Genomic DNA, 14,691 nt, shown 5'->3' with positions numbered 1-14,691 from the left:
TTTTCAAAACAAACCAACATACGTTATAGTAATTCTAGCCGAGAGTAAAAAGGATTTAGAAGAAACAATGAACGGCATAGATGAAGTCCTACGCAAGAACTATCGCATGAAAATAAACAAGAAGAAAACAAAAGTAATGAAATGTAGTAGAAATAACAAAGATGGACCACTGAATGTGAAAATAGGAGGAGAAAAGATTATGGAGGTAGAAGAATTTTGTTATTTGGGAAGTAGAATTACTAAAGATAGACGAAGCAGGAGCGATATAAAATGCCGAATAGAACAAGCGAAACGAGCCTTCAGTAAGAAATATAATTTGTTTACATCAAAAATTAATTTAAATGTCAGGAAAAGATTTTTGAAAGTATATGTTTGGAGTGTCGCTTTATATGGAAGTGAAACTTGGACAATCGGAGTATCTGAGAAGAAAAGATTAGAAGCTTTTGAAATGCGGTGCTATAGGAGAATGTTAAAAATCAGATGGGTGGATAAAGTGACAAATGAAGAGGTATTGCGACAAATAGATGAAGAAAGAAGCATTTGGAAAAATATAGTTAAAAGAAGAGACATAGGCCACATACTAAGGCATCCTGGAATAGTCGCTTTAATATTGGAAGGACAGGTAGAAGGAAAAAATTGTGTAGGCAGGCCACGTTTGGAATATGTAAAACAAATTGTTAGGGATGTAAGATGTAGAGGGTATACTGAAATGAAACGACTAGCACTAGATAGGGAATCTTGGAGAGCTGCATCAAACCAGTCAAATGACTGAAGACAAAAAAAAAATTTATTTTCAAATTAAATCATTAATTTCTGAGTAGCTTTAATAATTAGCCAAATGTTAATTTTACTTTGATAATTTTATTTTATGAAATTTTGATTCGAAAACAAGTAAAGTTAACCAAAAAAAGCTGACAACACAGTTGTTTATGATGCACAGCATACACGCAACTTAAAGCATACAGAATCAGAATCATTGAATTAAATAAACGAAAAAAATATTGCATTTAAATAAAATGTTAAATATTTTAAACTAAACCGTGCGCGCATACCGTATATAATTCGCGCGGGTGTGACGGTACTATCGGCGACAGTCGGCACTAACTAAACTGATGTAATTTCACAACATACATATAACAAATTTCGCTTTTACGATCACATACTGGTGTAGCATTAAGGCTTAATCACCAGGCCGGGCAATCGGTTCGAGACCCAGCCAGACCGAGTTACGGTTTTACACTTTAAATATTATTCATTTATTTAATTCTACCGTTCACCGGTGACGTCACAACATAGCAGACTACAACAGCATTTTTTTAGGTCAGATGCAAATTTGCAAAATTTTTTTGCAAATGTGTTATTCTTTAGTTAACAAACGTGCCTAAGAAAAATTCGACCGTAATTAGGTAAAATCTAGAGATACTGAGGCGGACTTTGATTACAGCCTCACCCCCTTGATCTTTAAGTTGAAATTTTAATGGCATTAATGCCTTATATACATATAGAAGTAATCTAACAAAGTTTGGTCAAAATCAGTTCAGTAGTTCTAAAGATGTAAGGTGATTTAGAGGCTAACACCAAAACACACACATACATTCGAACATTAACATTCGGGAAATCTCTATCCGGTTTTTTGGGTTCCTTAGGTGTCAAAATGTCAAGATCTGGTGAAAACCACATATGCCCTAAGTGTATCGAATACAATACTTTCCCTTCTAGAGCTAGACGAGAAAGTAAAAATAATAATAATCGTAAAAATAAAATAATTTAAATATTGGGAAAAAAATCAGTTGCATGCAAGATTTGTATGTTCTTTATTACACAAATTAAACAGATAACGTAAAGTATTATTAGCAGCTGCTTTCAAAAAAAAAAATTAATTGTCCTGTTTTGGAATTGCATGTGCAACAATGATATGTAGACGATTATTGCATATGTAATCCGATAGGGTTAATCTTATTCCGATGAAGGCTTTTATTTATCTACCAGATTCCACAGATGAGAGTATTTCACATACTGAGCTTTCCGGTGTTAGACGTTTATACGACTGAATTCATTTAAAATTTAGTTAAACGGTTTTAAATACGAGTAAATCTACGTATTTTATGACATCGCTTTTAAAATGTAGTATTTTTACATCCTTGTACGAAGTAAAGGAAGTATTGTGGTCGCGAAAAGTTTCGGTTTTCAGATTTCAACGGAAATGTCCGTTTTGACAGTTTCGGCGTGAAATCTGTACATGCATACGTATATATCTCGCATAACTCAAAAACGATTAGCCGTAGGAAAATTGAAATTTTGAATTTTTGACTGTTATAACATCTAATTGTGCACCTCTCCTTTTGATTGCAATCGATTAGACCAAAAGCCTCCAAAAAAAAGCCCAAAAGAATTTGGATTTTGAACTTTTTCGTAACTGGAGTAATAGTCCTCATTGAGAGTTTTTAAAAATATACGAAAGTGGTACTTATTTTCATTGATTTGGAGTTATAGCCAAATAAAATTTTAAATAATGAAATATTTTGATCTTACAAGAGGAAGGCTCATCGGTTCAAATCCGACTTCATATCCTTTTTTTTAACTTTTTTTTCATTTAAATCTATTAATTTATTAGTAATTGTTAACCTCTGATTGTAAAAACCATTTTACAATAAATAATAATTCAATCAAAATAAAGAAAAAAGAATATGAAAAATTATCAAAAGTTATTAGTAAAATAAAATTTTATGTACTTCTAAAAATGTGTATATATAATTTAATAGGCGTACAAGGAAGTCCACATCAGAGTTTTTCTTTAAAATATTATATTTTTCTGCAGCAATAGAAACGTACTTAAAATTGATGTCTAAGGTTTAAAATTAATTGCTGAGAATTGCTATTTTAATACTATAATGAGGTTTCTTCATGTACATTTCTTTTTAATATTTCATACTCATGGTATATTTTACAATCCATAATACTCTATGGTGTATTGACCACCTTTCAAACCTATGAGTAGGATTAAAATTAGCGTAGTTATTAATAAAACGACATCATGGATAAACATCCCTTCATCAAGACAACTTAATTGGGTTTAAGCTATCCTAATTAGAATTAATAGCCGCCTGACTCGGTCGCTGTGTCATCGTGTATCTGTACTCTACAAACATCATTAATATCGTATATTACTGTACATCAAAGATGCTGCAGTAATTTTAGATTGCTACTGGATCCGCTTTGATAGCCATTCCAAAGCTGCCCTTTTAAATGATTAGTTGTGACAGTTGACACTTATGTCAACACATCAGCATTACACACACACATACACATGTTATGAATTATACACGGACAGTATTCATATTAATTTTAATCCTAATTGAATCGTAACTTACAAAATAGTTATCAAACGATTAAGTATAATTAAATGAATGAACCCCACAACCCCCGCTTAAAATTCTATGATCTTTTTAAAGCACTAACGCATAAAAATATACTGAATTTCATTTACTATCCGCTGAATTAAAGAAATAAATAATAACTGTAAAAATTTATACTTTATACCCTTACCTCGTATATGTATATAGTGGAGAGTAGACAGTAATTTGAGAGAAAATGCAGACGAGTATTAGAAAAAATTATAAATTTCCATTGGTTGATTCTTAAGTTTTTTTATAAGAAAGAAAAATAAGATTCCGAAGAGAAGAAGAGGTCAATATAAATGAAGGAAGAAAAGGTTCTTCACTGTGACGACGTTTTAATCTTAATGCAATTTTAAAGCGAACTGTTTCAAAGATTAATCACCCTAACAGTCGGTCTTAAAGAAACAATAAAACAAACAAAAAAGCAAGATTAACTACGTGAAAAAGACCGGAAGAAGAAGAACCCTTTAAAACCAGGTTCCTATTCATTCTAACCGATTCGATATAAGCTTATCGATGCGATAGATAGCTTTGTTCCACCAACCAATCCCGTATAACTTAAAACGTACAGACAGTAAATAAGCGATCAGAATACGGGACCTCATTAGGCTCAATTCTGCTTGACCACCTTCAGTTTCCTAGTTACGTTATAGATTTTACAGATTAGACTGAAAATAAGTTATATGCCAAAAAACGATGGAGTCTCCATTGTTCTTTTGGCGTATAATTTTTCTAGTCTAGCAACGCTCCCGATGAACACCACGCTTCTCGCATTTGAAAAAGAACTCTGTTTATTCTCCGGAACCACCGTAAGGTATTACCTCAGAGAATGAATGAGGATGATATACGAGGTGTGTGAGAAAAGTAATGAGATTGGTAACACTGCGACCGATCTGGCAACGCAGTGTCTACCGTTCTGTGCTAGACCGGTTTGTTCATCGCTTCCACATGCTCAGTACGAGTTTCAACTCCGTTCAGCCAACACATTTGTTTTGACAGCGCCATCAGTGAGGTTGTGTTTTTGTTGTCTATTACGAAAATGGAGCCTCGGAATTTAGAGCGACGTTGTGCAATCAAGTTTTGTGATGTTGTGCAATCAACTTGGAAATCCGCGAGTGTGACCTTTGAAAAATTGAAACAGGCCTATGGGGAACATTGCTTATCAAGAGCACAAGTTTTCCGCTGTCACAAATCATTTTTGGAAGGCCGAGAACACGTTGAAGATCAACCTCGCTCAGGAAGACCTTCAACTTCAAAATCTGACAAAAACGTTGAGCGTGTGAGGATTCTTATGAGATCAGACCGTCGTTTAACAATAAGGATGATGAGTGAACAGTTAAATTTAAACGCTGTCACCGTACATCAAATTTTGACAGACGATTTGGACATGCGACAGGTTTGTTCGAAATTGGTGCCGAAAAACCTCACAACGGAACAGAAGGACGATCGAAGAAACGTGTGCGTTGATTTTCTTGAGAAGACTGACTGACAATGACCAAGAATTCTTCAATCGTGTGATTACAGGTGATGAATCCTGGATATTTGAGTACTATCCTGAAACAAAGCGGCAAAGAGAAGAGTAGCACACTCAGTCATCTTCTCGACCGAAAAAATGTCGAATGAGCAAATCAAAGATCAAAACCGTGCTGATTTGCTTTTTTGACAGTAGGGGTATCGTGAATAAAGAATTTGTTCCTCCAGGACAAACTGTCAACCAAGTGTTTTACGAAGGTGTCTTTGAAAGGCTCAGGAAAAGAGTGATTCGCGTGAGACCAGACATTGCAGACAAGTGGGTGCTTCATCATAACAATGCCCCGTGTCACACTGCCATTTCCATCAGGGAAGTTTTTACCTCAAAATACATTCCTACGGTTCCTCAAACCCACTATTCACCTGATTTGAGTCCTTGTGACTTTTTCTTTTCCCGAAATTAAAATATGTCTTAAAAGGACGTCATTTTGGAACATTCAGGACTCTGGAGAACATTCAAAAGACTGTGACCGACCAGTTGAAGCCTTCCAGTGCTGCTACCAGGACTGGGAACTACTCCGCCGATATAGCTGCCCAAGGGAACTACTTTGAAGGGTATAATATTGTTGTTTGAAAAAAATAAAAACTTTGGTAAGTAAAAAATCAGTCTCATTACTTTTCTGACACACCTCGTATATATATATATATATATATATGAATAAAGTGTAATCTTGTACAGTCTAAGGTCGAACATTCCTGAAATGTGTGATTAATTGAAGCCCAACCACCAAAATATCCACGATCTCACCGGTATCCACGATCTAGTATTCAAATCCGTATAAGAGCCTTTACTAGGATTTGAATTTTAGAATTCTTGACTTCGAAATCAACTAATTTGCAGTGACCACTACTAAACTCAACTGTGTTCACCAGTAGAGCAACCTGGTGGGTGAAAAGGAACTACTCATTAGAAAGACCGAAACACAATCCTACCTTCCGTCAGTTCAGTAATAATGAATACCCGCCTCGATAAAACATGTATCCAACATTTCATAACAAAGATCTAGCACCAAGTCATAAAAGTACAGGTTCTGTCCTCGATAGGGGTGATAATGCATCCTCTCACGTCACACTTGCATTTAGTTTCCAGCTCATTGAATATCTCTAGTAGTTCTAACTTTTAACAGTTCATCGGTTGCCGTGCAGTATGTTTGTACGAGTGTTTGTTGGTATTTGAAAATTCTTTTAATTATAAGCGAAAAGTTTTGCTTTTTAATTAATTTCTTCTAAAAAATGTTTATTACAGACAAAAATATTCATCCGCTTTCAAAAAGCTTTGTTTTGTATTCAAATGAATAAGATACATGTTTAAATATGAAGTTTTATTTACAATTTTCTCTAATGCTTAATATGCTTCCGCGGATGCACGGCATACATCTATAGGATAGTAAAAATTGTCCAATACTCGAGCGATCATGTATGGTGATGATACTCCAAACATTACTGTTGTTATTTCGCAGTTCATCTACAGTTTCTGGAAGAGGGAAGACGAGTAGGAATACGAAGTGCTTTTCACAACCTTATGGATGACCTTGTGGCCAGTAGTGAAATCCATCGTTACGGCCACAGGTTCACAGGAGGAGGTGAAATCCCCCTTACGGCCAATCCACCGTTTGGGAGCTCATTGTTAAGAAATGCTTATATTTGCAAAAGTTGATGCTCCATCCTGCTAGAAAATGAATTCATCAGAATCTGCTTGTAACTAGAAAGAGCCAGTTCTGCAATATTTCCGGTTATGAGAGTCCCGGTTCAATAAAAAAAAGGAATGATGCAAACTTTTCATCGGGAAACGGCTCAGAAACCAATATCTTCTCCCCGTTTTCTCTGAAAGTTAATACGTTTAGAGATTCCCCCTCATGCTCAACTGTTAAATTTGGCGGCTCCAATATTCTTCAGTTGTGCCGGTTCTCCTTTCCACTTAGATAAAACATGGTCTCGTCAGTTCAAGAAAAGTCTCATATTCTTTCTCCTTATCAAGAATGAACTCCACACGTCGTTGTTTGTCACCTCTGCGTAGGTATTGTACCATTTTAATCCTGTATGATTTAAGTAGTAATTGTCGCCGGTCGCAAAACATCTTAGACGTACGACAAACGCTGGCATGACGAGTGGACTTTCTGAGCTTCGATCAAAGCTCTGTCAGATGAACTCCGAAATACGGGGATAAGGCTTTTCCTTTAGACAAACGTCTGTTTCTCGAAACTTTAGTGCCATTGTTTTGAACAGCAGGAGGTGCAGAACCGAAGTATTGTTGACGAAATTCATGCTTACAGTTGTTCAAGCGGAGAACGCAGAATGCTTTGTGTTATAAAAATCATAAAGAGGACGTCACAAGAGATGAACCTGCCTGCAAACAAGTGAAGGGGGTCTAGAATTCCTTGTATAATATGATATATTCTTCATTCGTTATAGGAGAATGAGGATCTCTTTTGAAATCGGATGAATCTTTTTGATTCACCTTGTATTGTTGATAACCTGGCGTTTCTCAAAAATAATATTATCTAAAATCTATTTGTATAATACATTACATATATATCTTTGTATGTAACATTAGAACTTAATGTGTTTTATAAATCGTTATGCATTTTTACTAGTAATTTAAAACAGGAAAACTAATTTCAGATATTTTTATTAAAAATAAGAAATCTTTTAAAATAAAATTTTTGCGTCGGCATAAAATGCGTTCACGTCAGGTTTTTTTATTGGTACGGTGTGAGATTTTTTGGATCACGTGTTCGGTACTTTGTCATTAACATGAAGATTATTCTAAGATATACATTTACATACTACTTTTGTACGAAGTGCTAAATAATACTAAAAAACGTCCTGTTTAAGTACATAATTTATTCTTCTCAGATTATACTTTGGAGGATTTGAACGTATGATTTTCCAGTTGTTAGCTAAATATCAAGTTATATATATATATATATATATATATATATATATATCAATGAGAAGAAACATCTATTTTTTTTTATTTATTTATTTTTTTTTTTTAATTTTAGTATAACTTATGTTCATTTTATAACGTTAACAACACTATTAATGTTTGACGGTTAAGTTACTGCAGTTAAAGACATTGAGTAACATAATTTTTCTTGTCTGGAGGAAGAGCGTAGACATAAGCTATTTATACTAGTTTTATATTTTTATGTATAACACTAACTAATGATAAATATGAGCTGTCAACAAGCGGAAATTTACTGTAATATCTTTATTTAAGAGATGTTCTACGTCTGTTATGAACAATAGACTTTCTCAGACTCATCCTCTTTCATGTTAGCTCACGTAATACCTGAATGCACCCATTTATATTTATAATCCCCGGTTGAATTCTGTCTTAACTGAATAAAGTTTAAGTAGACTCCAGGTTTAGTTTAACCCTATATTTACCGTGACAACGTATTTAATATTTTCAAATTTAATAATTAAATAGTTATCGATTTAATAATTTCAAGTTTATAAATTATGTTGACAGAAAAAAATTTTCAAAATTTAAATTAAAATTGAACTTAAAGTACAAATTAATAATTTGTACCGATATTAAAGAAGAAAATGATAAAAGGCAAAACGAAAGATTTGTCCCTGTGGCTTTCCAATTCGTACGTAGAGGAAGAATCAGTTCAGAATTTAATAAAAAAATTTTAGCGAGTAGAAACGATTTCAGAAAAAAAACCTTAAAACTGCTGATGACATTGTTCATGGAAATTCTGAAAAAATACAGGATTTAATTCAAAGAAATTTACTTTGAATATATGATTTTTTTTAAAATGTCGCGAGATGAGACAGAAAGTTACGGTATTTACTCGTAGTTATTAAAATTACAAACGATGCGCGAAGTAATACAGATATAAACAGCGTACCAGCACGAGTAAGGGGCCCTTTCGTGCTAAAAAAAAATTATTTTTCTCTCAAATATCGATCTGAAAATTTGCAAAAAAATATTGGGAGTGGAGTAAGACGCTTTACAGGAACGATAAATGGGCAGTAGGAAAAACAGAAAGGTAAAGAGGTGTGGTGTTGAAAATTGAATGGGTTGATAAAATTCAAAATAAAGAAACTTTGAAACAAATTGAAGAAGAGAGAAGTTTGTTACATGAACTTTTTAGCAAAACCTTTCATAAAATTTATTTCCCATCGCTAAAAAAATATATCAATTTCATCGTTTTCATCTTTTTATTAAAAAAAAATTGTTTCTTTGTGTTTCTTTTCATCACTTAAAGGGCTATTAACCTAGCTTTGACACCTATATTATATTCCGGACCCAAAATGAAGAGGAATTTTTTTCATTACTTTCATAAAAGTTATACTTTTATCAAGTTATATCACCGGCGTAGCCGGGAATGTCATCCAGTATTTTGCCAGATATTTTTTCTGTTCTTATCAACAGCTACAAAAATTATATTTTATAAAACAGAATTTTTATGTTTTAATTTATAAATTAGAATTTTCGTAAAACACTGGCTAGTACAATCGTTACATACAATATATCTACAATCAACAAGAATATATGTATGAAATGTATCTACAGTATCAACATATTTGAGGATCAGAAATACTCCGTGGACTCATACAACGCAAAGGAGCTCCCAAAAATTAATGATTTATATGCGATATCCAGACGTAAAGTTTACGAACCATTCTTTATCGCTGTAGCAAGCGAACAGGAGCCGCTTATTTAGATACGAAGCATCTTTCCTCAGCTGCAAGATGGACTAGAGAATTTTATTTGGCAACAAAATGGTGTTCCTGTCTTCGGCATAATTTGTACGATCCCGTGCAGATTATGCCGATTATCATTTGATTCCGATTGAATTATATTTTCTTCACCGCTGGAGGGGTTAGCACGGACCCGATCACAGGGCTTGTTTAGGGTGACCTCCAAGGGGGGTTCATAAGGTCAACCGATGTGACCCTATGTGACTTTTTCCTTTGGAATTTTTTTATAAAGGATTATGTTTGTTCACATTCATTACCTATTAAACTACTCGACTTGAGGTACAGGATTGAAGCAGGTGCCGCTTCCATTAGTCCAAATATAGTTGGTTAAAGTATGGAAAGAATTCTTCTACCGGTTGAATGTACACATGACGAAAAGTCCTCATATTGAACACTTGTAGGGAGAAACTTTAAGAGCTACTCTTTCATTTTATTAGTAATTCATTACTGTCAAAATGTATTAAATAGCTTTGGTATTCTTTTTTTGTACACACTTTATTTTTTAGGAATGAAAAAGTAACTTAATTTTATAAGGATATTATATTATTTTTTTTTACGTTGATTAATTCACCACATATTGTGTATTGGAATATGAAATGGAAATTTTCTATAAAAAGTACCATGCCTACCCAAAATTTAGACCCGGGACCTTTCGGATTAAGGAAGAGCCTTAATTCGGATAGCAGATTTTGAGACTTAACTAGAATTAAGCTTTATTTTTTTTAAATTCTGAAAAATGCCCTCTTCTGAAGATGTCCACCAATTTTAGAATTTCAATATTTTTTCCTTATATACGGCTAAAGCGAAATGCCAAATCTCAATTGCAATGTGAAGTGTCCTTAATGATTGTGATAGGATAAAGAAACCGGCAATTTGTTTTATATTACAAGAAATCTCTCATAGAAAATAAATTTCTGCAGGATACTCCAATTAAATTAGGTATTGGTCTAAATTATTTGAACGTTCATCCAGTTTACAGATTGCACGTAACTTTTGGTAAATAGATATTATTGTACATTTTTAATATGAACTAATGTTCTAGTAATGTATCTATTTTATTTTTATCTGTTTCAGTGATCCAGCGGTTCAAGCGCTTCAATTTTTAGATGTTATCAACATGAAGGATCCAACTCAAAAATCACATTTCTACAGGAACACCTTAAAAGAAGTACTTCCTTACATGCCGAGGGTGAGTTTACCGAATACGTAATAGATTACATAATTATATTTAAAAATAGAAGTCAACCGCTGTTACAACAGACAAGATTCATTCAAAAAATAATCTAAATTTTGCTGTATATATTTTTAGAGATTACACTAAGAGCTGTTGATATTTCTCATCTTCAAAGTAGGTAGGGACCTACTTTGAAGATGAGATTCTCGGTCAACTTTAGAAAGGGTTATAAAATGCTTCGGTTTTAATTTCCTTCGTTGACGTATGCAAATTTTTTCTTAATCCTCTTAACATCGTCAAATTTTCCACTTTAACGTCAACCATCAAACATCAGCCGAGGCAGAGTTAAGAGTCTGCAGATATTGTGAAAGAAGTCATTGTATTTTTTTAACAAAATCGTGGATTAATGACGCTGAATACGAGAGCGTAGACCGGCTATGATTTTTGGAGTACCAAAGTTCAGATCTCTTCCTGATGGCATTTTTTTATAGTTTTTTAAACTTCAAGCTCGTAATTCCCGTTCGTACTTTTGTTCTCCTAGAAAAATCTACTGGTTCTCATTCGACAAAATGGTGATTAGAACGTACAAGTTCTTCGGGTTTTTTGTGCCAAAATCTGTTGATTTTGACGGAGTTGTTAAGTACTAATCATTATCGATATATTTACAACCATTTGTAAATATTTTGAAGCCATTACTAAAACTTATAATGCCTAAACAATCGCTATCATAGGGTTACATTAACAATTTATATGTTTTCTTAAACATTTTTCCTAGTTCCATACAAAATTTCATTTTCATTTGTTACGCTTGTAAATCAATAACTCTCTATTTCGTCAAGAAAAACTGGATATTATATTATTTTACGAACTAATATTGAAATAGATACTAATAAAAATAATAAATGATAAGCTGATTAAATTAAAAGTAAAAAATTATGTTTTTCTTCTTGAATTAAATCTTTTAAGTTACTGTGAAATTAAACGTTAGAGTATTGCTGTTATTTGATTTTAATATGACATCAATTACAAAGAATTAAAATTAAAAGTAAAATTAAAGAGTGTTATTTACAGTTATACTAAAAGAAAGAGAATTTATTAATTCGTCGTATATATATATATATATTTTATTTCGTTCACCAATTACTGTAGAATTTTTGGTCTGATTTTAAGTTTATAAAAAACTCAAAATCAAGAAAAAGCGTGGTCTCGCGGTGTTTCCATAATTTTTTTGAAAGTACTGAGTCAGTACTGGCAATAATTACAAAAAGGTTTGAACAAAAATGTTTTCATTTCACTCAACGACTTTATAATAAATAATATGCCAGAACCGAGTCAATAATGGATCTGTAGTGGATTAATACTCCGGCAATATTTTTCCAAAAACATTACAAACTTTAAAAAAATAATTGTGTTAAAATTAACGAAAAAAGCTAACAACACAATTGTAGGAATTTCCCGACACGCGGTTTTTTTTCTGATGCACGGCTTACACACACATACACTCACAACTTAATTTTAAATATTTATAATGTTATATAAATATACTATCTTTTGTTTATTTAGTTCAATGATTTTATCTAAAGCGCGCGCGCATACCGTATTTCATTCGCCCGGGTATGGCGATACTAGCGGCCATTTTAAATAATTTTTACCACTTTAAATATGATTCATTGATTTATTTCTACCGCTCACCTGCAATGTCACAACATAGCATTCGATTACAGCAGCTGTACGTCAGTACTACACTAGCGCTTCTTGTTGTGAGTGAGCCACTTAGTTACTAGTTCATTTAGAACATTTTTTGGGGTAGGGGTGCGATTTTGAAAATATTATTATGCTTTAATTGTTAATAAATGTGCCTCTGAAAAATAAGACCTTAATTACGCGAAATCTCTAGTATACTGAGAGATGAGGAATACTGACCTTGATGTACACCTCACCCCCTTGATTTTTTAAGTTGAAAATTTAATGGCCTCCATGTCCCCATATATAGAAGTAATTTGACCAAGTTTGGTCAAAATCGGTTGAGTAGTTCTTGAGATATAAGGTGATATAGAGGGCCACACCGAACATTTACCTGAACATACGAATATCCGGAAAATTTCCATCGGGTTTTTAAGTTCCTTAGGTGTCAAAATCCGGTGAAAACCGCATATGCTCTAATTGGACCGATTACAATATTTCCCTTCTAAAGCCATAGCACTAGACGGAAAAGTAAAACTAAATATGGCCAGAAGTTATGCATGTTTTTTTTTAAATCGGCAACGAATTGGAAGCAAATAATATTACAGTAGATATTACTAATGCATTTAGAATAAATATTTGTTTAAATTTCGCTTATAAATTATATACGCATAAAAAATCAATAAATAATGAATAGTAACACACTTTTACGACCTAAAAAAATAACCATGTATTGATGAAGAAAATATGCGATATTATCTATCGTAACGGACGATTCATTTGATGTTCAAAAGTTTATTTTATATCAGTTTTACAGATGCCTTTGTATTTTCTTTACCTTTGTCTCTTAACCTAAAAAAACACTAAGAAGCCTTTCTCAAGCACAAAACTTTGTGAAAACAACATTTTCCCAGTTTTTTCTTTGTTCCTATTTTTGTTTTACTGTTTAGATTTTTAACTACAATTTCTTTTTAAAAAATTAATACTATTTTATTTTTGTTTTATCTAAATTTTGTTATTTTATGTCAATTAATATTGTTATATTTTTTTTATACAAACTTCATATTTATTCGATTGAAGTTTAACATGAAGGATATAGTATTACTCAACACAAGCAGTTTTCATATTTTGATTCCTAGTAGAAAATATTACATGATATGATATTTAGTTTCTGATTGCTTTGAAAATAGAGCCCACTTATTAGCGATAATAAAAAAGTTAATCCGACCTTAGGGCCACAGCAAGAAATAAAAATTGGTTTAGATATTATTTATTCGGTTTTTATTTATATTTACTTTTTTTTTCAATTCTATATATAAATTGTCTTACATACTTTTATTGAGAAAGTTTACTGGATGGCTAGCCCGAAATATTGAAACTTGAAGAATTTTAACAGTTTTTAATAGTCGTAACAAATAGAAATATGTCTCGGTCGACCAGAATCGAGTCAACAGAAGCTGGTATAGGCAATTTTTCGAATTTTAACCGAAACAGATACACGTAGAATATTTTTATTTGATAGAATAGAATTGTATGTATGAAAATGTTTATAACTTTTAAATGGTTTTACAAATCAATCTAGAATGGTTTTTTTTTTGGTGGGGTGTTTGAGGGTATCGACTGCTGCGGTCATTAGGCCTTGTCCCATACTAAAATAAAACTCGTTAAAAGTTTTATTAACATAATAAAAATCTTTTCTGCTAAGATCATTATAGTTTCTATGTTGACTACTGCTTACCTTTCGTAGGTTCATTCTTTTATCACTTGTTGATGCGTTTCGGAACCCAACACTTATTGTACTCGTACTTTTAAATTTCTGTTAATCACTTTATTTAACGTTTAGTCAACGCCCCTCCTTATATTTGACATGCCTTATCTGGCCTTCTTCTTGTTTAATTGTTAGGAATGGTTATACTTATCTGTTCAATTTTATTTATCTATTTCCTGTTTTCAATAAATTGAGGTTCTTGAAAAGGACATCCGCTTCATCAATATCTTCTTTTATTAAATTCATTATTAAAGCATTTAATAAAAAAAGGACATACCCTAATGAAAATGGAAGAATCAAGGAAATTAATTCAAAAATATGTTAAAGGAAGAAGAATAAACATTTTAGAAAATCTAGATATCTTTAAATTAGAAATAATAAATGAATAGATCAACAATCAGCGGATTTCCTTTTCAAGA

At 32.5% G+C, this 14,691-nt stretch overlaps 1 protein-coding gene across 1 annotated transcript in view; it reads left to right on the top strand.

The window, feature by feature from the left end:
- The window catches only part of bma (SCY1-like protein bma), an 823,269-nt gene that overhangs the window by 640,659 nt on the left and 167,919 nt on the right, over positions 1–14,691 (top strand). Inside the window, exon 7 of the mRNA XM_075374176.1 lies at positions 10,722–10,836. Coding sequence (XP_075230291.1) covers positions 10,722–10,836 — 115 coding nt within the window. The remainder of the gene's footprint in view (positions 1–10,721; positions 10,837–14,691) is intronic.

Source organism: Lycorma delicatula, chromosome 8 (genome assembly GCF_047948215.1).
Source record: "Lycorma delicatula isolate Av1 chromosome 8, ASM4794821v1, whole genome shotgun sequence".
Lineage (NCBI taxonomy): Eukaryota > Metazoa > Arthropoda > Insecta > Hemiptera > Fulgoridae > Lycorma > Lycorma delicatula.
This window is presented reverse-complemented; position numbering and strand designations above follow the sequence as displayed.